Raw genomic sequence first — 27,513 nt, 5'->3', positions numbered from 1 at the left:
GGGGAGCAGAGCGCAGCTCCCGCCGCAGCCAGAGACCCGGCTGGAAACCTCGCGAGAGCTGGGGTCGGGGATCTCGTTGCGTTGCCTAGCGACGGGCAGGACGCTCGCAGGCCCCCAGGCTAACCCCCGCTGTAGCCTTAAATCTCCTACCATGGGAGAAGAAGGCGGCGGCCGTAGCTTTGGGACCGCTAGGGAGCTGCAGAAGCTGAAGCAGCAGGCGATGGAGTACTACCGGGAGAACGACGTCCCGCGCAGGCTGGAAGAGCTGCTCAACTCCACCTTCTACCTCCAGCCTGCCGACGTCTACGGGCACCTGGTAGGGACCTGGGACAAACACGCTTCCCTCCAGCCCCTCTCCCCCTCCCCCCGCCTCGCGCTGCGGCAACGCCACGCGCCTGCGCCGCAGAGATGCGCACGCGCGCCGCCCCCGCGGGCTTCGGAGCCGAGCGGTGCGGGGAGCCGGGGTGGAGGGGGTCCCGAGCGAGAAAGTGCAAGCGGCCGGAGGACAGGGGCGGTCTGGGCTCGGGGCCGGGCAGGCTTCCTCGCCACCTCTGCGTCGGCCCGCCCGGTGGGTTGCCAGGTGTTTTTTCAACGCAGATCTTAACCCCGCGTAGCTCAGCTGCCCGCCTGCTGCGGCCCCCGCTCGCCCGCGGAGGAGCGCCCTGGCTGGCATTTGCTGCAGCTTGGCTCAGCCTTCCCCGGGGCCTCGTGCCCAGCCTGCGCTCCTGGCTTCCAAGTCCCACTTCCAAGCCTGCGCTCTCCTTGCAGTGCGCGCCCTTCTGCTCCTGGATGCCCAGCCCCACCCGGCCAGCTGCACCCAAACTCCAAATCCCCGTCGGTCTTGCCCGCTTCGCCTGGACTGACTGCCCTCGAGTGTTCCTAAGTCATTTCCTGCACACGATGAGCCCCTGCCTAGGCTTGCGAGCAACGTAGACAGCAAGGGCTTTTCCCTAACACCTGCCTGGTCCCCGTGCCCAGCGCAAGATCAGGTACCTAAACAGCCCTAAGCCCCGAGGCTTGAGCAAGCGTGTTATTCCCAGATCCGTGAAGCACTAAGCCAGCGCCTTCCTTCTGGGAGGCAGCGCGGTTGGGACTGGTAGGAGCTCGCAGTCGGGTGAGGCAATATGACAGCAGAGTGTGTAAACGCAGTCAAGAAGCGCAATGTGTGTACAAGATTCAAAACCACGTGCTGTTGAGGCAGTGGATACGGAGGATGCTCCCTGAAGGTTTATTTTACTCAGTCGTGGCCTAGAAGTGAAAGCTGAAAGTTGGGAAGAAGTGAGGAGGGATGAGCTCGCAGTGCTATGTGATTTATGTCATTTCACTTTTTTTTAAATATTTTATTAATTTATTCATGAGAGACACACAGAGAGAGGGGGATAGAGACACAGGCAGAGGGAGAAGCAGGCTCCATGCAGGGAGCCCGACATGGGACCCGATCCCCGGATCTCCAGGGTCAGGCCCTGGGCTGAAGGCAGGCACTAAACTGCTGAGCCACCCGGGCTGCCCTATATCATTTCGCTTAATTATTAGGACCACTGAGAGGTAAAGATTATGATTTTCATTTTACAAATAAGGAAACTGCGGCCCAGTGAATTTAGATGGTTTTCCCAAGGGACACAGTGAATGACAGTGACGAGTCAAACCAGGTCTGTGTCCCTAGTACCTAGCACATTGCATGGTACCTGGTGGACACTCAAGCACTTATTTGTGGCACAGAGGAATGAACACGACTCTGAATTCCATTCTCTTTCCACTGTCTCTTGCAGGAGGAATTCTTGAAAGTTAACTAGTCTAACTTCCTCATTTCACAAAGACCACAAGCCCTTGTCTCGCAGCTACTTAGTGCAAAAGTTAAGACTGGAAACTTTCCTCAGTGTGATGTCCTTTCCAGTCTACTAGGCAGCCAGGACTTTGGTTTGTACAGCTCTCTGGGAGCTTATACCTTGGTTAGGGACAAAAGCTACCGATACAGAAACTAACTGGAGTACTTACTGTTGATAAGGTGATAAATGATTGTGTGCTAGACTGATAGGCCTGTCAAGGAATTCAGGAATGAGGAAAGATCCTTGTAGGCTGTAGTGTCTGAGAAAGTTTTGGCTTGGACTTTGAAGGATGTTCAGGAATTGGACTGGCAAGGAGACAATGTCCTTTTCATTTTGTCGCTGCCCTGGTTTTGGCCATCCATATTTTCATCTGGTCTCTCCCTCTGTTGAGTCTAGCCCAAATCGTGCTGCCAGAGCAGCATTCCTAATCCTAAATCTGACCATCACTCATTTGCTCAGAAACCTCAGTTCCTCACTTCCCTCCCCTTGGCTTATCCTATTCCTCCACCCAACGTTGCTGCTCTGGGCTTCTCCCCCTGGTCTGCCTGGTGAAATACATATTCTCCAACATTCAGCTCAAATGCCGCTTCTCTACTTCTGTTACATACTAGAGGAATTAAGTAATGAGGAAGACCCTTGGGGGCAATTGCAATACTATTTAGTCCCTCATCATAGAGCTTAGTTGAAAGAGTTTGGGATTGGGAGTCAGCAGATCTGATTTGATTGTCATCCCTGCCACTTAGTAGCTATAGCAGACTATTATATTGATGTTCCCCCACTGTGACTATCTTATGTAAATCCCTCCCACACTGGCTTGGAACTGGGCCTCCGGACTTGCTTTGATCAAGAGCACCTTGCCAAGCATGATGCAGACAAAGGCATGGTAAGTGCTGCCATATTGAGACTTGTAATATTGGGACACTCCCTCCTGGAAGCCAGTCACCATGCTGCCAGGAAGTCCAATTACCCTACTGGAGAAAGAGATCAAGTAGAGAGGCTCTGGCATATGGAGTACCTCCAGGAAATCCTGTGAGAAAGACATGCCCAGCCAGCCCCAAGGATGTTCTAACCATCCTGGTTGAGACACATGAGTTAAATCATCCTGGATACTCTGGATCCAGTCATGCCTCCAGATCATTGAGTCTGAATAGGAGACCGCAGGCAAGACAAGCCAAAAGAATAACCCAGATAAGCCCATACATTCTACATGATTGTAGAATCATGAGTGAGTAAATGTCTCCAGTCACTAAATTTTGGGGTAGTCTGTTACTAAGTAGTGAATAATGAAAACATTGGTTATTTTACTTTGTACAATTTTTCTGGAACTCAGTTTGCTTATCTGTGGGATGGAGATAATAGGATTTACCTTACAGAGTTGTTTTGAGAGTTTTACGACACGATGTATATACAAAGATCCCTGGGATGTGTCTGACACCTATTAGTTTATACATGATTTAATTTATGGAATCCTAAAGGCAGGCACTGTAGTGTGTGATACAGTGACAAACAAGACCCTCCTTCAAGGCACATATTAAATACTTAAAAATGTTAGCTCCTTTCTCCGCCTAACATAATATTGTACATTGTGGATGCTTATTGCTAGTTGCATCAAATTCACTATAATGCACAACATGTAAGCTAGATAATATTTTTCTCTCCTGACTCTATCTAAATTCATTGAGGCACTTACTCTGTTACATACAAACCATCGTCCTTAAAATATATGGATGGTTTGGGGTGCCTGGGTGGCTCAGTGTTTGAGCTTCTGACTTTTGGTTTCAGGGTCATGATCTCAGGGTGCTGGCATAGAGCCCTGTCTGGGGGGCTCCATGCTCAGCAGGGAGTCTGCTTCCCTTCTCCCTCTGCCTCTCCTGCTGCCCACACTGTAAAATAAATAAATGAAATCTTTAAATATATATATACTTAATATATATGCATAGATGGATGGCTTGAAAATTAACTTTTGCTTTAGTTGTTCTGGGGCAACACCTGTGAGCTGACACGTTGCTGATGGGTAGTAGGTGACCTGTTATGTATGTTGAGGTCATTGGATTTTGAACTGATAGATCAGAGGCCTGGTCTGCAACGAATGCAAATAAAGAGCCAAATACAGTCTGGTGATAAAGAGGTCGAGGAGGGTGTGCCTTCACCGCCCCCCCCCCCAGTTCCTGCTCCCCTGTGTGGCACACCATCTTGTATCTTTTTACTCAGGTTTTTTGAGTGGCTTTCTGCCTCCACTTCATTCTCTTCCGTCCCTTTCTTGGATCACTTCCAAATGGCTTCTGCTTTCCCACATCAATGAAACTGCTATTACTAAGGTTCCAACAACCCTCTTTGAAAATGTTCTGTGTGTGAACCTCTGGCGAGTAAATACAGCCTCTGCAGAAGCCTTCACCATTTAAATATCAGATGCCTTGTGGGGAGGAAAAAAAACTGGACCCCAGAAGGTTTCCAAAGTTTGCATCACAGCGTTCTAGAGACCAGCTGACTTTTGTATCTTGAATAGTAGGATGGATTAGGGCCTCCTAAAAAGTGACAAGGGGTCTCTAAGAAATGTATGTGATAACCTTCCAAAATGTGTCATGTTTGATGGACAGTTTCCTTCCAAGTAGGAGTCTCTTCAGAGAAACTAAGTAATAATTTACAAACAACTATGCTCCTCCTTTGGGTAGCTGGAATCATCTAAATAAAACAAAGGTCTTTGTTTCAGGGTAAGTTAATATGGCTAAGCCTCTAATCCTGAGTTTTTTGTTTTTTTTTCTCCTCCCTTAAATTCACATGTACTACATTTTTCACTCTGAGGCACCATCACCAAAACAGAAATGGAAGACAGCGTGGCAGATGGAAGATTATCTGCTTCTGGAATAGCCAGAGTTAGTGTGGGCCTCATATTCCTGATAAAAATAGGGAGTATAACCACATTCCTCATGCTAATTTTTCTTCCTAAAATGCTATGAATTGAAGGTATGTCCTTCTCCCTTTCCCTCATCAATGGATAGCGATTAGCATGAATTCTGGAGTCAACCTGCCTAGATGTGAATCACAGCTCAGCCGGTTATTTTGCAATCTTGGGCAAAAGATTCAATTTCTCTATACTCAGTTTCCTCATTTGTAGAGTAGAGATTTTAAAAATAACACTGATTCCATAGGGTTGTTATAAGGTATAAATAATGTGGGTAAAGCACTTAAAACAGTGGCCAATACAATGATCTGTTCTTTTAAAAAAAAAAGCCTATATGTGTTTTAGATGCTTTTAAGTTTTATATTTTGTTAGATACTGTTCTGTAAAATGGAGACATTGATTTGACTTCTCAAATTATATTGTGGGTTTTTGTCATTTAACACTGATTTTAAAGTAACTCTATGAGAATAAAAGAATTTTTTAAAAAAACAAAGTTTGTTCAAATAATGTTTCATTTTGCTTGTAAATAAAGTCATGTTTTATAATTATAATAAAAAATGTATGTGAGCTTTTGCTGAGAGTTCAAGAGAAAACAAATTGCTCTGTGTACTAGAGACCCTGCCATCAGGTTAATCCAAATCTCAGCAGCGTGTGAGGGCAGGGCAGTTCCCACCAAGCTGCTGCTAGCCTAGCTGCACCACCCTCCACCCCCTGCAGGAGGACACTCGGGAGAAGTTTAGTAGAAGGTAGAGTAAATTTTAAAGATAAATTCGTCATGGTATTTTAATTTTTGTTTTTTTGTGTGTGTTGAAGGCAAACTGCTTTGCTAAACTTGCAAAGCCTCCCACCATATGCAAAGTAGTGGGGAAAAATGTATTGGATGGACTGGGGCTTCCAACCCTACAAGTGGAAATATTCTGCACCATTCAAAATTTTCCCAAGGTACGAAGCAGCTTAAATGTGTTCTTCACTGTGTCCTGACTCCATTGCATTTATTGTCTAAATTGTAGAAAATTAATGTTTTGAAATTCAGCATTTGTGAAATATATACATACACACGTACATAAAGCATGAACCACACAAGCATTATGGTTTTATTAGGTTTAAGTGTAACATTGGTACAGACATGGCATGCTAGCTTGAAGATGATCCAAGTTGGAGAAATGGGACAAAAATAGTTTCAAAACTCTGACATCATTAATGTGATGAGGCCTATAAATCTATAGGTATGTTTATAGATTCACACACATTTATATATAGATTGACATAGATTTATAGATATGTATGCTGATCTATATAAAGAAAATTTGTTTTCATAATTATAACAAGTCATTTTAATTGCTGCATATTTCTTAGAAATAATTTTGCTACAGTCTCTGGGAAGCAAATAATTATGATTAAATCTGTATCCTTTTAGCTATTTATTGGAGAGGTAGTGATAAAAAAAATGAAGTTCAGAGTAAGATTTTTATAAGTGTACTTTAATAAGGTATTAATTTTAAATGTTCCCCTGAAGTTGGGTTCCATACAGTTTCAACAGTTATAAAAATATCTCAAAGAAAATTATATATTCTCATTTTCCCTTTGAAACTGGTGATAAAATATCATGCACGTTAAAAGCTGGATACGTCTAATTTCTTCCTTTCTGCAAGAGGGAGGGAAAATGTAGGACCCGTTTATGTTATTTTCAGAACGTATGTTCGGTGGTGATCTCCACACACTTTGAAGTCCATGAGAACGTTTCACCCGAGCTGGCCGAGGCGGAGCAAGTGGAAAGGTTGGCGGCCGTCAGCACCGCTGTGCAGTGGGTCAACGGAACCATCACGGAGGAGCTTTGGGGCATGGTGCCCTCCCACCAGGCTGAGGTGGACCAGGTGCTCAGGTAAATCTTCCACTTGCAAACAGAAGTGTCCAGTACAAATACTATCTCTCTACTTTTTATTTCACCTGCTAACAAAACAGGTCTGTCCTACCTAGAGGGTACAGTCAGGAAGTTGGGTAAGAAGCACATGCTGAAGCAGTGGAATTTAGCACAAAATGCCATTTCTCATCTGAAGAGCTTATTTTTAAAATACGGTTATTTAAATTTTTTTTAATTTCCTTAAATTTTTTTGTCCCACTTTCTTGGTTTTCACATATTAGAGTCAACCTGTGGGCAAAGCATGGGAACCTGTTGTGGTTGGAGGATTGACTATAAGCATCATCTGCCGTGTCTACGTGAGAGTATAAAACCCTCAAAAGTGGTGTATGCGGTGGGGAGACAGGAAGGTCATCATCTGGATTCTTAATGCTTTTCCTGAGAAACTTTCTACTGAAACTTTTACTGAATCTTAAGCATGGAAAGAGGCCAAAGGGCCTCACGTCACCTCACACAGGAAAATTTTTTAAATAATGGGACGCCTGGGTGGCTCAGTGGTTCAGAGTCTGCATTTGGCTCAGGTCGTGATCCTGGGGTTCCGGGATGGACTCCCGCATTGGGCTCCCTGCATGGAGCCTGCTTCTCCCTCTGCCTGTGTCTCTGCCTCTCTCTCTCTCTGTCTTTCAGGAATGAATGAATGAATGAATGAATGAATGAATAAATAATTAAAAATCTTTAAAAAAGAAAAAAAAGAAAAGCAAGGAAGTGTTTGCTAGGGCTGAGTAAATATTGTTCAGTCCCCAACCAAGTAAGAGTAGCACTACTGTTGCTCTTGTGCAGGTCCGATGCCACAAGCCCCTTGGCCAAACAAAGGTCAACTGGATTCTCTCTCAAAGCTTCATCACATTTCACTTTGCTTCAGACTTGTATCATAACCTTTGTAAAAACATTTTTTCAATTGTTTTTGGTTTCGTTTGAGTTTTTTCTTCTCATCTGCTGTGACCATATTGCCCATTTTATTTCCCAAGGTAGTTTTTCTCAGACCTTCTGTTCTATGGCATTCTTTTTCTCCTGGACTTTTTCTTCCCCAAACCTCCATCTGGACTGGTTCCCCTCTAGCCTACTATAGAGATGCTTTATTGTCCTGCTTCTTCTATCTTATATCTTCCTCTTTCTGGACTTGCTGGATTACATCCTTTATTTTTTAAATTTAATCAATTTAGTTAAAATATACTGTATTATTAGTTTCAGGGATAGAATTTAGTGATTTATCAGGTGCATATAACACCCAGTGGTCATTACATCAAGTGCCCTCCTTAACACCCATCACCCAATTACTCCATTCCCCACCTACCTCCCCTCCATCAACCTTCAGTTTGTTTTCTAAAGTTAAGACTCTCTTTTGATTTTCCTCCCTATTTTCATCTTATTTTATTTTTTCCTTCCTTTCCCCCCATGTTCATCTGTTTTGTTTCTTAAATTCCACATGGGTGAAATCACATGGTACTTGTCTTTCTCTGACTGACTTTTGCTTAGCATAATATCCTCTAGTTCATCCATGTCATTGCAAATGGCAAGATTTCATTCCTTGTGATGGCTAAGTAATATTCATATATACATATATATGATACATGTATATAAACATATATATATATATATATGTCGCATCTTCTTTATCCATTCATCTGTCAATGGACAACGGGGCTCTATTTTGGCTATTGTGGACATTGCTGCTATAAACACTGGGGTGTAGGTGCCCCTTAAAATCACTATGTTTGTATCATTTGGATAAACACTAAGTAGTGCAATTGCTGGGTCATAGGGTAGTTCTATTTTTGACTTTTTGAGAAACCTCCATACTGTTTTCTAGAGTGGCTGCTCCAGTTTGCATTCTCACCAACAGTGTAAGAGGATTCCCTTTCTCCACATCCTACCCAACATCTGATGTTTCCTGAAGTATTCATTTTAGCCATTCTGCCCAGTGTGAAGTGGTATCTCGTTGTGGTTTTGATTTATATTTCTCTGATACAGAGTGATGTTGAGCATTTTTTCATGTGTCTGTTGGTCATCTGTATGTCTTCTTTGGAGAAATGTCTGTTCAGGTCTTCTGCCCATTTCTTGATTGGGTTATTTGTTCTTTGGGTGTTGAGTTTAATAAGTTCTTTATAGATTTTGGATACTAGCCCTTTATCTGATAACTCATTTGCAAATATCTTCTCCCATTCCATAGGCTGCCTTTTAGTCTTGTTGACTGTTTCATTTGCTGTGCAGAAGCTCTTTATCTTAGTGAAGTCCCAGTAGTTCATTTTGCCTTTGTTTCCCTTGCCTTTGGAGACATGTCTAGCAAGAAGTTGCTGCAGCCAAGGTCACAGAGGTTGCTGCCTGTGTTCTCCTCTAGGATTTTGATAGATTCCTGTCTCACATTTAGGTCTTTCATCCATTTTGAGTTTATTTTTGTGTGTACCTTTTGGGACTTCCCAAAAGTTGTTTTTTTTTTTTTTAATTATTCATTTTAAATTCTCCTCTCCACCAAAAAACGAAAATGAATTCCTGCCCATTATGCTATATATTTCACTGTTTTTCTATTCTTGACTCATTTTTCTTTTGATGGTCACTTATTCTAAAAGAAAATCCAATAGCTCTTAATCAAATTAGGTCTTCAAATTTTACTTTAAATATATAAACAAATAGGCTCAAATAAAAAAAAAAACAAGCACCTAAAATCTTTAAACATTTATTTCCAGGCCAAAATTAATTTCAGCTGTTGAACACAGTTTTGCAACAGCATCATTATTTTTGAGGCCTTGGAAAGTAAAGCTGATTTGTTTTTAAGTGGCCAAAAAGCAGAGTTAATTGTTGAAACATATTGAATGGAGGTCAGCACTCAAACTGGCCAAAATTACCAGTGATATTCATTGTAAAGCCATATTTTCTTGCCACAAAGGACATTCTTTGAAAATAAAGTACAGGAAGATAAAGAGAGGAGAGAATTGGAAAAGAGCTTGGAAGACCCAACAGCGCCCATCCCTTTACCTCTGCCACCACCACCTCCTCCTCCCCAACCTCCAGCAAAAAAAAAAGGACAAAAGCAAGGTCAGTGGCTCATCTTGCAGAACCTTTGATAACTAGTGTGCGAGGAAGAAAGGCTGAAAGGCCGACTGCCTTTCCAGTTAGTGTCTTTTTGTTGCAGACCTAGGTCAGGCTCCCCCCAGGTACCATCCGTCCTCTATGCTGCTTCCTTGCTTAACACTGCGATGTTGGGGAAGGCAGGGTTTTACCCTCTCCCACCCTTCCTTTTGTTTGTAAGAAAAAGATATCTCTTACCCAGAGGTGAACATTCACCAGGCAAAGTCATGGAACCATGGCAGTGCTGGGGACAGGGAAAAGAAAGTGGCCTGGGGGACCTTTAACTGCCCCCCCCAAATATTCATTAGCTCATCCAAAGTCACTCCATATTTTAAAGATTAGTGATATCCTTTGATGTGCATAAACAACATTTTGTCAGTCCTATTAATAACGTATTAATGAAAGTATTCTTGGGGTACGTAATTGGATCAGTCAGTTAAGCACCCGCCTTCTGCTCCAGTCATGATCTCAGCATCCTGGGATCAAGCCCCACATCAAGCTCCCCGCTCAGCATAGAGTCTGCTTCTTCCTCTGTTCATGCTCTTTTTCTCATTCACTGTCTCTCTGTCAAATAAATAAGACCTTAAAAAATTTTTTTTCTTTGGATCACTTTGCTATTTTAAAGCAAATCTTCAAAGTTATCATGGCCCTTTGTTCCATGCTTTCCAACATGTTGTGAACATCAGCCCCTTTGGTATGTTAATTCTAGAGCTGCTGCTAGTATTGTAAATAGTTTCATGTCCTTCCAACATACTCCTTGAGGACATGAATCATGTCTCATTCGCTTTAGTACCACCAATACCTACCATGATGCCAAAGCATAAAGTAAACCCCCAATTCCCTTGAATAAGAAAGCACCAGAACCACAAAGGGGATCATAGAGACCATGGAGACATGGTTTCTTATTTCCTAGATTCAGATGCTGAGGCCAGAGAGGGAAGGGGACTCTCCCCAAGCAAAAGAATCATATAAGACCAATCTCTATGGATGGGGGATGGCCACTGCTGAGTTACAGGTAGAGATCAGCAATGGGCATTCATTTGGTGGTTGCTGTTGATTGATGGAACTTGGAACATAAGGGATGAAGTAGGAGGGGACAGTAATTTGCTAAACCTTTGCTATTTGTTACACACTTACATACTTTCTTCCACTTATCTTATGTACCAGACCCAGGCCAGCAGCTGGGGGAGGGCCCAGAGGGGCACTAGAGATTTACCATGGATGGCGTGGTGCCTGAGCAGGCTGGGTGGTTGGCAGCAAATGAGAGTGGAAGACAGGTGAGGCCGAGGATTGATGGCTGCATCTGGAAGCCATTTCTAATACAACAAGGCATCTGTTCGGGGTTGGCCAGCAAGGTAGCTAGTTAGATATACACACACATGAAGAGACGTGTTCAACAGAAAGCTGGATATGCAGGAGCTATGGAGAGTGTAGAAACAAAGGACTTGGAATTCAAAGACTGCCCAGGTCTTCTTTCACTTTCTGTTGGATATTGGGCAAGTCTTTGACCTAAGCCCGCGGTTACTTATATGCGGGTGTGGATAACAGTACCTGCCCTATATAATTGTCAAAAGAGTTAATATTCATTGTCTGAAAATTTCTCAAGAGTGGCAAAATCCATGGCTATGGATGATGAACATTAGGGAGTAGTAAGTGAAAGCACACAAGCTTCTTCTTAGGAGTTGAGGTGGAGAGCCTAATCTATCCAGCCTCAGTTTCCCCCCTTTCTTTATGCTGAGCCCTCACATCTGTAACCAAAGCATTAAAACATAGAGTTTTATCATAGTCAAAAGTCCTCAGAAGGAATCCCTTATCACTTTTTCCCTCCTAGGAAGGAATGATACTGTCACAGAGAAACCTATTCTGCCTCCAGAACCTGCTGAACCCGTACTCAGTGGCAGCATGGCCATAGGGGCCGTGTCACTAGCTGTGGCCAAAACCAGTGCCATCCTGGGCAATAATCCCCTCTACTTAAATATCGCATTACTGAAGCAGCAGGTCAGTGCCCGTTGAATTCTGTTCCAAGGCCCCTTGAGTATCTCAATACCAATGAACCGTGTTTCTGGTTTCTCCCTGTTTTTCCATCTTCCAGGAGCAGCCTGCAAAGCTCACTGTACCTTTGCTAATGGTGTCTCTGGTCAGCTGTGGGAAGGCATCGCCGGGCAAGCTGAATTTAATGAAAGAATTGATGTGTATACCGCATCCCGGGTTAACAGCTAAACAAGTACCTTCTATTATCTCACCTACTTTTTCTTAAAACAGAAAACAAAACAAAACAAAACAAAAAAGCCACCACACTCCATCACCTATGAGTATTTAGTGTAGGGCCCCAAGGCTTATGACACCAAGGGAGAGAGAATTAAATATAAAATGAAAACAATATATATTTTAGTAAATCAGAGAAGTGGGGAGAAAGCAAGACATCAGGCATAAGGGGCCACATTTAAACCGCCTCCGATCTCTGGCTTTCAGCACCTGAGTAACTTGGCGGGCCTTGGTAGTGCTGGCAGATTGTTATGTGGGGGAGTTGAAGCATCTCTATTTACTGGCCAAGGCGCTGTGGCAGCAGCAAGGGGAAGCTGGCTCCTTCCTAGCAGCCAGTTCTGTTGGCTAAGAGCTCCGGGGCGGAACAGACTGCCTGGCACAAAAAGAGAGGTTCAGCACATGCTTACAGATAGAAGGAATCCTAAGCTGCATCGTTATACCTAGTGGTGTGCTAGCGTCTATACTGTTCCTCAGTGACCTGAACGAGTCAATGTGCCTCTTTAAACCATCATGAAATGTTCTACCAGTTGGGCATTAGGAAGAACTAATGTTCATGTTCTACAGTGGATGTTTTCAGCAGGAAGTCCAGGAAGTTCCATCCCCTCTGGTAAAATACATAGAGTGATACTTTTTATCTAAGCTAGTGAGCATGATTATTTAAAAAAAGAAAATCTCAAGAGAATTTCTTCGTGATAAAGAATTATTTTTTTAAAAGAATAACTATTACCTCATGATGGATCAACTGTAAAATAGTAGAAATTCATAGCTGGCTCACCATGTGTCAGATCACGTTCAGACTCTAGCACCAGGATCTTCCCTGCACGTAGTATCTGTTGTGCTATTTGGGTACCAGAGCAGTTGGCATGCCATTCTTTGTCTTCGAGTGCAGATCCCACAATCATTGGGATATACTTTTCTATTTTTGAGTGACAGTGGCTTCATACTGGTTCAAACACACTGTCACGCAGAATCCCTTGGTGACCTGTGACATACATTGCAAACAGGTTGGCCAAGACACTATGAGAGAGAATGAAGCTGACTTGATCCAACCAATTGACCCAGTCAGTTCTGAACAATGAAGAAAGGATAGTGAGAAGAGCCTCATTCATATTCAACGAAATACAACTTGAGGGCTGAAGATTAACATTTAATCTTCTGATTTTGTAGACCACATCTAATCTACTAACTAGGAGGCCTTATCAGAGACCCTACAAATATTCAGTTAGAAATAGCCAGTGTGTGCTGTCAAGTTTTTATATTTATGGGATTCCTGGGTGGGCTCAGTAGTTGAGCATCTGCCTTTGACTCAAGGCATGATCCTGGAGTCCCGGGATTGAGTCCCACATCGGGCTCCCTGCATGGAGCCTGCTTCTCCCTCTACCTGTGTCTCTGCCTCTGTGTGTGTGTGTGTGTGTGTGTGTGTGTGTGTGTGTCTCATGAATAAGTAAATCTTCTAAAAAAAAAGTTTTTATATTTAAAGTTTCTGGACTACAGTTGTGGAAGATCATGGTTATTATACTTACAGGGTGTGGAGATGCTTCTGGAAATTCAGAAACATATTAACAAAACAATCGAAATGGTACGTAAAGAGAATCTCTGGGATCTGATTGCTGATACTGACACCTTCTAGCATACAAATTTTTATAGTTCATTATGAAATTAACTCAATATTGTTGTTATTGATATATAAAATGTATTCATTTGCCTTGGGTTTCTCATATAAACCAAGATTATACATTCCCTCATTGGCCATGGATCCAGTTTCTAATGGCACTTAATCTCATCAGTCTGGCTCTATACTAGGATCATCCCTTAGGATTTGCACCCTAAAGGATGTGCAAGGCAGTTTAGTGTAATGATTAAGGCACAGACTCTGGTGTCTGCTTAGAATTCGGTGTTGGGCAAATGGGGAGCCTTTGGCTAGGTAGCCCTTGCGGGGAAGCCCCAGAGGCAGGGTGATGACAGGCAGCTGTATGGATGAGTCACTGCTTGTGCCTGTGTTTATCTTGTTCACCACAGTTATGTCTCCTGCCTTGCACATTGATTGGCTTTCTGAGCGTGGTACTTTTACCAGGGGATAGACAGTTCAGCTGTCTCCCTAGTGAAAAGAAGCAGGATAACTGTATTTGCATATACGCCGGTGTGAGCCATGCTGACTCTTGCCAAACATGCCCCAATTTACAGAGCCAGTAATGCTGGGTATTAAAATGTATCCTTAAAGGGCTGCATGCTTGCTCCAGAATGCTGCCTACACCCCACACTATGGGTATTGAAAATGCCCAATAATCTTTGGGAACTAGCTTTGCTTTTCATCTTAAATGACATGACACATACCAGGTTCATCAGATTTGATGACCTTCGGCTGTTTCCAAAAGTCAAATCCACCCTGCAGAGAGTGTGTGGACCTTAACAATGTTCAAAACAATCTCAAAGCAAATCCCACAGTGGTGTTGCTCCTTAAGGGCAAGGAGGGCACCTCATATGAGTGAATAATACTTTATTTATGCAAGTAGAAATGCATGAATATGCACACTTCATGTGTGTGATTGGAAGCAGAATGTAAGGATGAACTAAAGGGAACAGGTACCTGAAACTGAGATGTTTCAAAGTTTGGAGTTTTTCAAAACCAGAGGGGATGGTATGGTCCCTGCCTCTGTGTGTGTGTGTGTGTGTGTGTGTGTGTGTGTGTGTGTGTCTGTGTGTGTGTCTGTGATTCCCAGTGTCCCTAGTCCAGCCCCAGAGCAGTGGACGGGCCACACGCCCTGAAGTTCTACTTGCTACCAGAGACAGGTCTGAAAACTGCAAGTGATTTCTCTCTTATCTTCTGTCCCACAGACCCCTCCTCCAAAAACAGAGACCAGAAAAGGGCATAATGGAAGCAAAAGAGGTCAAGTAAGTTTATGCATTTCTTTACCACACTTCAGTAGGACACAATTCATTTACATACTCCCTGCCTCGTTCCTCTCCCGGTCACTATGCGCCAGGACCCAGGCTAACACACATGGAAACTACCAAGTGATGCTCCTGCAAAAGCACTAAAACGGACAACCCCAGAGCTGGACTCTCATTCTGCTGCACCTCTCTGGCCACAGGGTGCCGGGCCAGCACTTGTCTCTCCCACTGACATCCCAGAGTGTGTGGAGAAGCATTTGTGTATCCCATAGAAGAGATTATATTTGAAACTTGATAGGTGAAGCGTTGGGGAAGTTATCAGTTATCTCTGATAACTAACTGAAAGGCATATAGAATGTTTTCGATTTTAATCTGACTCCTACCAAGTAAGAGAGAAAGAAAAGGCACAAAATGATAGCCATTTCTTTCATTGGGTCTGAAAAGGCACTGAAGCACCATTTCAGACGAACCATTACTGGAGCTCAAGATTTTGTCAGTAGCATCAGACAAACAGTTCTCGTCAAAATTGGTCAGCGTGGCTGCAAAGAGACTGAGGAAGCCATCTCAGCCTGATTAGGCAATGGCTTTGGTGACTGTGGGTGTGCTGACAGATACACCTCTCATATGCCCGAACATTCAACAGTATGGTTGGAATAACCCGTAAGAAAATATATATATATATATATATATATATATAACCCTGAGATAATGCAAATGGTGATGGGGCTAGTAAAGGTGAAACATTAAATTCCTCCTCACAATTGGGAGAGAAAAAAGAAATGTGTGAAAAAAAATACACCAGAAAGTTAAGTACTTGACAGTTTTATCTGTTGGGATGAGCATGACACCCTAACATTAGACCTCACAAGAGAGCCAGGGCATGATGAACAAGCAACCAAGTATCAGCACCTTTCCCTACGCCAGCAGGTTGTCCTGCGTGGTCTGAGAAACTCTGACCCAGATCCGCCCTCCCCATGATCAGCTTTACTACTTTTTTTTTTTTTTTTTTTCTGTTAGAAACAGGTTAGATGGTAGATTCTAGAGAGGTGGCCATATGCAGTTAAGAAGCATGAACTCTAGAGCTAAATTTCCTGGATTAAAATCTGTTCCAAGTTACTTACCTCTCTGTAAAATGGGATAATAATATTATCTGCTTCATGGGTTGATGTAAGGAGTAAAATGTATTTATGTTAAGTGCTTAGGACAGCTGGCATTTGATAAGTTCTAAGTAAGTGATACTTTTTTAGTATTTAGAAGACTAACAAAACTCCTCAGTTGACACACAACAATTGCCCCAGCTATTCCTTTGCCAAATAAAAGGTTCCTCTCCCTGACATTAAAATCGTTAGATGGTTCATATAATTAACTCGTGCTATCATCAGAGAAATGGGATATTGATACCTAGGTTCACGTTTGCCCTCGAGTTTGGCGTGCCTGCACATACGCAACACCCTCAGAATCACCGATACCGCTTCAAATGTGCTATAATTGCATAGCGGCAATTTAGGAGGAGGGCACATCGGGGCTGACCTTGCAACAGAAACACGTGGCTGCCTTTCCCTGGGCTGTTTTGAGTCCCAAACCTTCCACTGAAAGCCATCCACAGGGCTGCATCAGGTGGGCAGAGATCTTCTATCCTTTTTCAAATAAAACCTTTTCCTGAAGGAGGGTTCTATGTTAAGACTTATATTCAAAGGGAAAATGGGATACAGGTAAGAGCAGATCTGGAAGTGGGTGGAGGAGGGCAGAGTTAGGGACAGGCCAGACAGACGTTTACAAGGACAGCCTGGAGATTCACCAACCTGGTGGCTGTGGCTCAGGTCAGCTTGCGGTCAGAGTTGATAAACAGATTACATAGGCACAGCAAAGAGAGAAAAGCATGTTCCCAGGTCAAGCCTCAAATCTTGGGGGTAAGAAAATTACTCTGACCCTTTGGGCAATCATATGCCCAAATGTCATGCAGAGATGAGTGACACCTGGCCATAGGTTAGTGGAGACTCAGAGGCCCACGTGTTTAGAGAGCTGTGTCTAGTTATCCTGGTGCCTAGTTTATAACCAGAAAGCTCCAGGAACCTTACTGCTCTATATTTATATGCATCATTTGCTTCTGGTCCTATAGCAGCCCATCACTGGCAAGATGTCCCATCTTGGCTGTTTAACCATTAATTATGACACCATAGAGCAGCCACTGCTCCTGATACAAGGCATCTGTGCAAACCTGGGGCTGGACATGGGGACAAACCTGCATCTAGCCATCAACTGTGCTGCACATGAGCTGATGGATTACGTAAGTTTCTGCTCCAGAACACTCACTTCTTGTTGGGTACCATTATTTTTAAATTAGAACTCAAAAGAAGAGCCTATCTGAATATTTTCCAAACAGATCCTACTGCTTTCATTAATATTGTGTGCAGGTTCCAAATATAAATGGAGTCGAGAAAGCCAAGTTAGCTAATGACCAGAGAAAAACATAACCATATAATTTTTTAAATTAGTGGAAAATGTCAAAATAATTACATATAGAAATTCAGTAACAAAAATTACTAAAGTGGGTTGCTTACATTGCAATTACGAGAGCTATTGAAAAATAACAAACCGGTATGTTCTCCTGAGTTCACTTATTTGGTTGGTAGATGCTGAATTTGTCAAGCATGGAAAATGGACCCATTGTAAGTATAACTTGGTAAGCCCTTCTGGACAAGTGGTTCTCAGGGTTTCTGCTGTGACTCACTTTTTAAATATAAAAATATTTCCAGGGCACCTGGTGGCTCAGCGGTTGAATGTCTGCCTTTGGCTCAGGTCGTGATCCCAGGGTCCTGGGACCGAGTCCCTCATCGGGGAGCCTGCTTCTCCCTCTGCCTATGTCTCTGCTTCTCATTCTGTGTCTCTCATGAATAAATAAAATCTTTAAAAATATTTCCAAGTTATTGACATTTATGGAGAATATATTTTTATCCAATTAAGCCTATCCACGGTGTTATCCACAGCCTGGGTTAGGAGGACAGGGCTTTAGCGATGAATCTTCACCCAGAGACCACACCACGTGGGGGCAATTAGTTTAAAAAGAAAGGAAAACAGGTTCATTTTTAAAAAGCTGCAGTCTTCACTTCCTCATGGTAACACACCAGCAGTTCACCTTTCAACTTGGCAAACTGGCATGTGAGGGAAACGGATAAGACCTATCTGTCTTCTACACATACTTCCCTTTTTCAAATACACAAATGCTAGGTCTGTGTTGTATGAAATGCTCAGCATGTTGACGTACATTTGTGGTGACTTGGTCATTAATGTCAAATTCAGGGGATGTGACCAGAGAATTCTGCTTTAATTTGCAATTCTTTTTAACTTCAAAGGAAAACTTGAACAGCATACAAGAACCCTAAGTTTCAGCTGACTTCTGAGTCCTTTTAACTTTTCTAAAGATACTAAGCGCATGAAGGCATGTTTAATGTAATTTCCTATTCTCCACATAATGATTGGTTCCTAGGCATACTATTACAAAAAATAATTGCATGTTTTCATCAGCAACGTATACCGAGAACTATGAATATACTGACTGCCAGTGCTAGCTAGAATGGGTATTTTTTTGCTTATATGCAGTAAAATGTATTAGCTTGATATCAAATAATTCTTACAATGTTAATTCAAGGTCATTAGCATTTCTTTACTGACAAGATAGGATTTTCAAGGTTTTGCAGTCAAGAAACGAAAAGTTCTGGCTGCTTTTTAATCTGAAAAAAGTATAAAATCCTTTCAAGCATGGACTTCTTTGGAAGCTACTTAATTCCAATGGAATCCATTCCATTAACAGCCATAGCAGGAAGGCGTTAGTAAACCATTCTGTTCCATCCTGCCTCCTTCCTGGTACCTGAATAACCCAGGTACACAGACTTGGAAATCAAAAATATGTTTTGCAGAGACACTACACTAGATCCGTTAGCCCTGTTTACTTCCATTCTTGAGGACTCAGGGGCTTTCGAGACTTCAAATGAATGGAATTGAACTAGAACTCTATACTTTCAGGACCAGATGGCTACTACTAGAGCTTGCCGGCTACCTGAGAAGGAGATGCCTTCACATGGGTCACTTGACATTTCATAGTGGCTGTTTGTATATGAAAAGTCTCACCCTGCTTTCAAATTTTAGGATATTCACAGTAGAGGAGACAAGCTATTTGTTTACTGTGAGTTGAAAGATGGTGGGTTCTGGTGAGTGGGAAGCTGTGCACTGCTCTCCTGTTTTATAAATTTATGTCATCACCCGTCGACCCAAGCATCCAGGTAGCTGGCACCACGTCACAGACCGAAGAAATTATTCCCCTCCTACTGTGTACTTGGTCTTTTGTGCAGAAGTCTTCATCTGAAGTCAGTGGGTGGAGTTCCATGGAGCATGAAAAGGAATGATGACTTGATTTCCCCAGGCTAATATTTAACAGTTATTTAAACTAAAGCACACAGATTTCTCATGGGAATATGGCCTGAAAGGAATGTTTACAATCTTTTATGTGCAATGAATAAACACAAATGGGAATCCCACCTTTAGCATTTGAGGAATTCATCATTTCTCTTTTTTATTGTCTTTACACTTACCAGAATAAAGGAAAGTATGAAGTAATGACGGGAATACACAAAAACACAGCTGAGATGCTTGACCTGTATGTGGATCTGATCAACAAGTTCCCTTCAATTATCGCCTTAATTGATCCTTTCAGGAAGGAGGTAATGGGATTGAACTTGAATTTTTTAAGCACAGAGAGCAAAAATCTCATTCTTTTGGGTTGATCACTCGAAATACTGCAATTTGGGTTGGGGTGGAGGTGCCTTCCTTCTGCACACCTGAGAGAAGGCACACACCAAGCACACACGCAGCTGAAGCACAAGCGCATGGGAGTGTGCCCATGTGCAGGTTGAGGGGAGCTATTCCCAAGCGCTGGAGGGGCACTCGCCCTGCAGCTGCTGCTTCAGCTGGCCCATCACATACCAGCATTAAGTGCTCCCCGAAACAGGACATCAGCTGGGCTAAATGTTTATAACCCAGATCCACTTACCACACATGCATCAAAGTCACAAAGCTGTATTTTTGCAAAGGTTTCAGATGGAGAGGTGTTTCGATCCATTCCAGCTACTGCATCTGATGAGGGTTGCTCATGTGCAACAGAAGGCCATCGTCCTTAATGCTCTGAAACTCCAAAACTTAAATTCTTGATGTCGTGAATTGGAGAACCATTAGATATACTTAACAGATCCCCTCTCTGAGATAATGCATGGATTTAAATTTGGGGCACAAGAAGAGAGCAGCATCCTGTCCCAGGGTCCCAGCCCCCCCGCCCATGCCACATCCCAGCACTCATGGAGCCATCACTGAGCTCTTCATCCTGCCAGCCCCATCTTCCAGGGCTTGTCCTGGGCTGACCTCAGCTGGTGTGAATGTGGTAAGGTGCCCGTGCTTAGTGTGTTCTAGTGGGACAGCGGCTTGGGAGACTTTGTAGATCATCAGTTAAAAAATAGCATTTCATTTCATGTGATGGTCTCACCAAAAACAAACAAACAAAACACAACAGTGTTGAGAATGAGGGCCTAGAGCCCTTGCAGCCACATCTCCTCCTGTTCTCTGTTCACCAGAAATAACAGTGACATGTTCTGGCCAGCCAGTCATTAGTAGTGTCATGGACAATACAGTGGGTAGGAACAGCTGGGTTTTGAAGGACTTGAGAATCAATGTGGAGCATTTAATGTGTGTTAAACATTTGATTCACCAGATCTTTAAGCTCAAATTTAAGCACTTGAAGTTTCTGTTCCATGAGGTTGGTTAATTTGTGGGGCTGTGGTTCAGGCATCATTCAGCCACAGATACAACAGAAACGGTTTTGTGGATCTCAGTAAGGTGCATAACTCTGATTAGGTGCTAGAAGATTCCTGTTGTTTTGTGATCATGCCCTAATATATTATAACGATCAATTCTTAACTATTTATCTAGGATTCTGAACAGTGGGAGAGCATCTATAATACTCTTGGTTCCAGGTGTTACATCATCGCAGGAGCTGCATCCAAAAGCATTTCTCAGCTTCTAGAGGGTGGCAACAACAGCACCCCCAAATCCAGCGGGGTGATCATAAAACACACCAATCAAACGACGGTGTCTGACTTGGTGGAAGTAACCAATCTTCTTGACAGTGAGTAAAAGTATAGGTCTGTAAGACTCATAACAAACTCAACTTGGTTATACAAGGAGCCAAAAATATGCAGTTTATCAGTTAGTAAAAAGCATGGCATTAATCTTGAAAAAAAGATTTTATAATTTTCCAACCATCTGAGAGAGCTTTGGTGCTGGAAGACAACCTGCAGCTAGCTTACCGACTGACTTCACAGCATTCCAAAAACAGTGCCAGTTCAGGAGGCCACCCCTTGAGTGAAGCTGCCACACAGGTGTGGCTAAGGACAGCGCCCCATCAGCTTCACAACACATGACAGTGATTCCCCCCCACAACCCACAATGTTGTTTTAAAAATTCCTCCCAAGTTTCAAACTCTTTACCACCTTGAGGTCTTTGAACATGCTTTGCCCGGTACCATTTACCAGGTTAACTACTCCAGATTCTTCAGGTCTTTCCTTAAAAGGAAATCTTTTCAGATATATATGACTTTCCTGGCTTTCCCAGCCCCTCCCTGGTTGCTCTCGACCTTCCTCATGGCATCCTATACTTTCTCTTTATAGTATTGGCCATAATTACTTGTACGATTATTTAATGTCTGGTATCCCTCACTAGACTCTAAACTCGCATGAGTTCACAGGAGTCTTGCTCATTTACACACAGTGCCTGAAACATGAATGGGTCTCGGGAACCAGGCAGAAGGCTTGTCTAAGACCTGGAGTAGGACTCAGAGCCAGGCTGGCAGCCTGGGGGGCCTGGGCTGGTGTCAGAGAATGGAGTAGAATGCCCATAGTCCCTTGTCCTGTGGATGGCCAGTCTAGGAACCAGGCAGGACTGTCCTGTACGTGGTAGATGGGAGGCCCAGCCCTGGCCTTTCCCCCTGGGCCTACCCCTCAGCCAGCATTGTCATTCACTTTGGATTGCTACTATAGCTCTGCCTCTAAAACAGTCTCTAGAGGAAGAACCTTGGCTTGCATTCTTTGCAGACTGGCAAATTTCAAGGGCTTCTGAGATCTTCAAATTTGGATTAAGTACCATCAGCAGTGCTCTTCTAATAAGTTAACATTCAGAACAACAGATTACTTTGAATAAAATTTTACACGATGAACTGTGAAATCCAACAGGGCATATTAACTCCCCAGGTGGTACCCTTGCCCTTACTGTGTATTTTGTCTCAAAGATGCACACTTTTCTACACTGAACATGGACAAAATGGAATCCTATTTTAACAGTTGTGGTCTTAGAAGTATGTCAATCTAATTTGAGCACTTTCCCCCTTTCGTGGTCATAAAGGTCTATCTTACAATTTACGGTTATCTTAAATTTGATCAAATGGGGCATTCATGTAGTATTTAGCATCTGAGCTACTGGAAAGGGTAATAAAAATACAAATGGTTAGGTCAGAATTCTCAGGTGGTCAAATCACTGACTCTTCACAAGAAAGTTATAAATTTCTGGCAAATTTTAAATTTTGGTTCCAGAGGCTCATATATATGCACATAAATACATGTATGCACACACATACATGTAGACACATACATACATATACATGTATATATGTATATGAGCTTAAGCTCATTGCTTCTATGCCATCTAAACCTGAAAAGAACTGCTCTGCTCCCAGGTAAGCAGCACATCACCGTCTTCGGAAGTACAGAAGGAGAGTCGTCTGATGACAGCCTGGTCGATTTGGTAAGTACTGAAAGCTGGTCAATTGCAGAATTGCCAAAACACTGCTTTTATCAAGAATTGGTATTTCAGAGAAAAGCAGTCCTTGGCGGAGAAAGTCATGTAACCTTTTATGAAATAGACTTGCTTCCTCCCAGACAGCTACCTTTTGCAAAGAGCTAATCTTTGAACTTTTAGAAAGAAGAAAAATTGAAGTCCTGGGAAAATGATGAGCACACTTAAATGGCTGGGGTGAGCACTTGCAATCTTACCACCTAAAATGAAGCGGGGAAAGGCCAGAATGTTCTTAGATAAAATCAGCATGCTCACATGACTAGTAAAGCATCTGATGTGTAGTCATGCTCTTTATCTTTTGCCACGCTCAGTAAGCAGGCCACCCTACCTATGCAAAGATAAAATACGAAGGTGTACGAGAAAAACCCAAAACAGCACACAGGGTCAGTGCCCTTTCTCCCTAAAGAACGATTAGTATTTTAGCAAAATATGTGACTTCTCATTTAAAATCAGTTTTGTCCTCCCCACCCCCACCCCCTAAGGCCATTGGACTCGGTGTCCGGTTTATCAAGTTGGGAGGTCTTTCTCGAGGCGAACGGGTGACTAAGTACAACCGCCTTTTTACTATAGAGGAAGAGCTTGTCCAGAATGGAACACTGGGTACGTGCTGCTTTCTTGCTTTGTTTTCACTTAGCCATGAATAAGGAAACAAAGATTGGAAGAAGGGGAATGGGAGGCCCTCGGCAGGAGGGCAGGGGGATCCAAAGACTATAACTAAGTGCTGACAAAACTAGGGTGGCATTTGCTACAATGTGCATTGTTTTCTTAATGGATTATCTATTTACCTGAATGTTGAAAACTCTCTCGCCCTGCTTCTTGATGAATAAGCTGCGTGGTGCTTTTCAATAGAATTAATTGATTGGAATCTCCAAGCCTACCTTTTGTTATGGTCCAAATTATAGTTGAGGTCTCTCTGCACAACCCGTGAAGTTAAAGGCAGATGTTTTCCTGATGATCCTTACAAACTCCTTTTACTTAAGACAAGCAGAGACAGCATGTTAAGTTTAATGTCATACGCTGGAAAGGATGTGGTCTCAAGAGAAACAAACCAGTCATTTATGAAGTTAAGCCTCTGCAAATCTGCACGCATAGAAGGCACCTTGTGTACTGGCTAAATGGAGAGAAACACCCCAAATAGGCATTTTTACGCTTCATGCTACTGTGATGGCCAAAAGCAGGTGCACAGCACACAGTGATATTTAAAGACACCGAGTTATTGTCTTTGGAATTCTAAAAATATTTTGCATGTTAGGATAGAATAAATCCACTGATACGCTGGGAAAAAAGTATGTGTTATTTAGGGAGTATTGACAAAATATGAAATTTTCTTGGATGCTATAAATGAAATCTATTAAGTGATAATTGTATTACAGAATGTACTGTAGGGCACACCAGTTATTGCATATGACAGCAAGGACGTAGTCCTGTATTGGGCCTCAATATACTACGCATTGAAGAAAGAAGCCAATAGAAATCGTAATTAGGAATTTGTCATGTTTAACGTACGTAATGACCCTGAAACACACCCTAAAAATTTAATTGAGAGGCTCTTTCTGTGTTATGTAAGGGCAATCAAAAGTTAGTTGTTTAGTGTGTGACACAGGACTTGTTTTTTCAAATAGGTAAAATCATATTGCACCTATGTATTACCTGTTTTTTTTTAAGATTTTATTTATTTATTCATGAGAGAGACACACACACAGAGAGGCAGAGACACAGGCAGAGGGAGAAGCAGGCTCCATGCAGGGAGCGTGACGTGGGACTCGATCCCGGGACTCCAGGATCAGGCCCTGGGCTGAAGGCAGGCGCTAAACTGCTGAGCCACCCAGGCTGCCCTGTTCTTTTCTTTTTTTTTTTTTTTTAATGTCATCTTGACATGTGGAAGCCTTAAGTTCCTAAATGGCCCATCACATTTCCAGCCAGACTCCAGCACAGGAGAAACAGCTGCTCCTGGGCATCAGAAAGGATAGTGACTAGAGGCCCCGGCCTTGCTTCAGGGCCAGGCCCAAACTCTGGTCATCCTGGACTCGCCTCATGATTGCACTTTGCTTTACTGCACTTCTCAGATACTGCGTTTTTTACAGGATGGAGGTTTGTGGCAACCCTGTGTCAAGCAGGTCTCTGGGTGCCATTTTTCCAACAGCGTTTGCTCACTTCGTCTCTGTGTCGTGTTTTAGTCATTCTCACAAAATTTCAGACTTTTTCATTATCCTTCTATTTGTTATGATAATCTGTGATCAGTGATTGATTTGCTGAGAGCTCAGATAATGGTTAGCATTTTTTAGCAATAAAGTGTCTTTATTTAAGGTACGTACATTGGGTTTTTTTAGACCTAATGCTATTGCATACTTCACTGACTACAGCATAGTGTGAACTATTATATGCATTAAGAAACCAAAAGAAATTCATGTGACTCGCTTTATCGCAGTGGTCTTGAACCATACTGGTGGTTATCTCTGAGGTGTGCCTGTAATGTGAATTTCTCTGTCATTGGCCTGCGGTCAATACACCCTATTGACAGTGGTCAATACATGGTAAGGGGACCAAATATCAGAAAAACAAATCTCCTCACTGAGACAATAAGGAAACCCCATAAAAGCTCAGCTATTAGCTGAGAGCTGTCACGGTCACTGCCCACATGGACCCGACTGGAACTAATTCTGCAGTCGTCTACGCGGGAACAGTTAGTTGGCAATGGTTTGTACTTGTGTAGAGGACTGGCCTCTCCTCTAGCTCATCATCTTCCTCTGCTCCTTCTCTGCTAAGCCTCTGCCCCAAGTCCACTGCATAAAAAACGTTCCAGAAGGGCACCATGTAGACTGAGCAAAACAAGTGTATCGTACAGGTAACTTGTGAGCAAAGTCAGGCCTGGTTCTAAACAGTCCCGGGACCTTTCCTAGTGGCCAGGGGACATACCTGGGCACTGGGCACTTATGAAGATGGTCTCTCCTTTACCTCCCAGAACAAATAACATCAAACTCAGCACCACTGCATCCAACAGTAAACTTTATTGTTGTTGTTGAATAGGTTGCAATGAAGGACACACATTTTTTTCCTTGAATGACGAAGTGGAAACGGGGACCAAGGCATCCAAGGCCGTGGCCCCCGTGACTGGTGAGCTGCCAGAGCTGCCGGAGCCTGTCTTCCCCACTGAACTGATGGAGGCATCGGCCAACGCATGAGTGTCTTCTGGATGGGACCGTGGACGCCCGGCTTAGGGCTACACAGCCAGCAGGAGACCCGCAGAGCCCAAGGGTGTCTTCACATTGGTTTTGCTATAAAACGCCCCTAACCAGTGCACTCTTTTTATTCTTATGATTTCACTGTTGAATAAATTGATATGTAGTATTTCTGCCTGAAATTATACCTGTGGGATGTGTCTTCCAGACATCTCATTTCCATTGGAATTTCATCTGTATACCAGAAATCCTGTCCACTTGGGGGGCTACGGCCTAGTAAGAGTCCAGGACCTCTGTGGCTGACATATCCATGCCAGAAAGCACAGACGCATTTTTGTAGCCAGCCTCATGCAGGAAGAAGTGTGAGAACTTCAGTTTTTGTAACCACCAAAGGCTTCTTTTGACTTCCTTACCCTTAATTCTTTTCCCTGATTCCCTCCTCTTTCTAAATTTTCATCTTTATTATTTTACTTACATGCTTGTGGGCGTCCTAAGATCCTTTTTGGAAAAAGAATCAGTATAAGTGAATAAACCCATCAGTAAGTGCATAAATAGTCTTAAGGTAATTAACTGCTCAATTATTTATGCAACAGCATCTCAGAGGCGACTAAAAATGATACGTCGTATAGGCTGACTGAATGAAGTGCCTCTCTTGTAAGCCAGTATCAGGGTTATAGCAGAAAAGTACCAGAAATAAAGTTATTCACACACCTACAGATATAATAATGTCCTACTGCTTTATAGAATTTAGATTCTCTGTTTAAAGTTATCATTTGTTTTCCTCCAAAATTATAAAAATTGTTAGGTACTGACCTGTGGGAGAGTTGGCTAGGTTTAGATTTCTGATATATTCCCTAAGTTTTCACTAAACACATTGAGAACTTTTCCTTTTGAAGAGTACCCATAGAGAAACTTAATGGCCTCATGGTAAAGCCAGGGCCTTCACTCAAAGCAATGATTTAAAATTGGCTCATGGCACATTCTCTCAGAGCAAGGGGCAGGAGGACTGGCTGGTATCTAAGTTGGGAGAACCATGTCTCAGTTTGTGGTTGCTACTGCCTGTCCTGGTGCTTAAGCAACACATAATGAAGTATGAGAAAGTGGAAGGAAAATCCTTTTTTTTTTTTTTTAAGGGGGGTGGGGGAGGAACAGAGGGCAGACAGACAGAATGTCAAGCAGGCTCCACGCACAGCACGGAGCTGAACGTGGGGCTCAATCTCATGACCCTGAGATCATGACCTGAGCCAAAATCAAGAGTTGGATGCCTAACCGACTAAACCAACCACCCATGAGCCTCTGGGAAATTCACTTTAAAGGCAGGCAGAACATGACTGGGTGTTCACGTAGCCTTTGAACATGTATGTCCACACACATGAAATACGGGAGATCATCTGAGGGTCTGCTCTAGAACACAAATGATAATTAAACGAATGGAACCAGAGCAAAAATATACAAACTAAGTCAATAACTAAATTAAATTTACCAAAGAGGTAATTTATTACCTCCACCAAGATAGAGTTCTCATTTCAGCACAGGGCACACGCTCCAACCACCATTTCTCCCCTCAAGGAC

At 42.9% G+C, this 27,513-nt stretch overlaps 2 protein-coding genes and 1 long non-coding RNA gene across 7 annotated transcripts in view; 1 reads left to right on the top strand and 2 right to left on the bottom strand.

The window, feature by feature from the left end:
- Positions 1 to 364, bottom strand: part of HSPA12A (heat shock protein family A (Hsp70) member 12A) — a 160,521-nt gene extending 160,157 nt beyond the window's left edge. For both annotated transcript variants that reach the window (XM_072805166.1, XM_072805165.1), the window contains exon 1: positions 151 to 364. Coding sequence is in view for 1 of the 2 variants with exons in the window: in XM_072805165.1 (XP_072661266.1) it covers positions 151 to 153 (3 nt within the window). In the remaining variant the exon portion in view is untranslated. The remainder of the gene's footprint in view (positions 1 to 150) is intronic.
- On the top strand, positions 69 to 26,123 carry ENO4 (enolase 4). 4 transcript variants are annotated; one of them, XR_012020525.1, is made up of 15 exons: positions 69 to 316; positions 5,542 to 5,670; positions 6,420 to 6,610; positions 9,531 to 9,679; positions 11,544 to 11,710; positions 11,805 to 11,936; positions 13,503 to 13,556; positions 14,813 to 14,869; positions 16,989 to 17,156; positions 19,462 to 19,587; positions 20,846 to 21,041; positions 22,644 to 22,711; positions 22,886 to 22,939; positions 23,245 to 23,362; positions 25,790 to 25,808. XR_012020525.1 is itself a non-coding variant. In XM_072805170.1 (14 exons), exons 1-14 carry the CDS (start codon positions 152 to 154, stop codon positions 25,942 to 25,944), a joined length of 1,875 nt encoding a protein of 624 aa, XP_072661271.1. In that variant the 5' UTR covers positions 72 to 151; the 3' UTR covers positions 25,945 to 26,123. The 4 variants fall into 4 exon arrangements, 3 of the variants coding, with proteins under 3 accessions (XP_072661271.1, XP_072661273.1, XP_072661272.1); XM_072805170.1 differs by lacking the exon at positions 22,886 to 22,939 and having other exon boundaries at positions 72 to 316; positions 25,790 to 26,123; XM_072805172.1 differs by lacking the exons at positions 5,542 to 5,670; positions 22,886 to 22,939 and having other exon boundaries at positions 72 to 316; positions 25,790 to 26,123.
- LOC140620814 (uncharacterized) lies at positions 12,698 to 16,979 on the bottom strand. Its single transcript, XR_012020529.1, has 2 exons — positions 16,672 to 16,979; positions 12,698 to 12,959 (listed from the first exon to the last, which is right to left on the bottom strand). It is a non-coding gene; the product is annotated as an uncharacterized lncRNA (long non-coding RNA).
- Positions 26,124 to 27,513: the final 1,390 nt, after the last annotated feature.

Source organism: Canis lupus, chromosome 29, assembly GCF_048164855.1.
Source record: "Canis lupus baileyi chromosome 29, mCanLup2.hap1, whole genome shotgun sequence".
Classification (NCBI taxonomy): domain Eukaryota; kingdom Metazoa; phylum Chordata; class Mammalia; order Carnivora; family Canidae; genus Canis; species Canis lupus.
This window is presented reverse-complemented; position numbering and strand designations above follow the sequence as displayed.

Bases quoted from the DNA above. Each gene is read 5' to 3' on its own strand.
- ENO4 (XM_072805170.1), top strand. From the start codon at position 152: ATGGGAGAAGAAGGCGGCGGCCGTAGCTTTGGGACCGCTAGGGAGCTG. The intron at 5,671-6,419 runs GTACGAAGCAGC...TGTTATTTTCAG, and splicing joins CCATTCAAAATTTTCCCAAG to AACGTATGTTCGGTGGTGAT. The intron at 13,557-14,812 runs GTACGTAAAGAG...TCTGTCCCACAG, and splicing joins TTAACAAAACAATCGAAATG to ACCCCTCCTCCAAAAACAGA.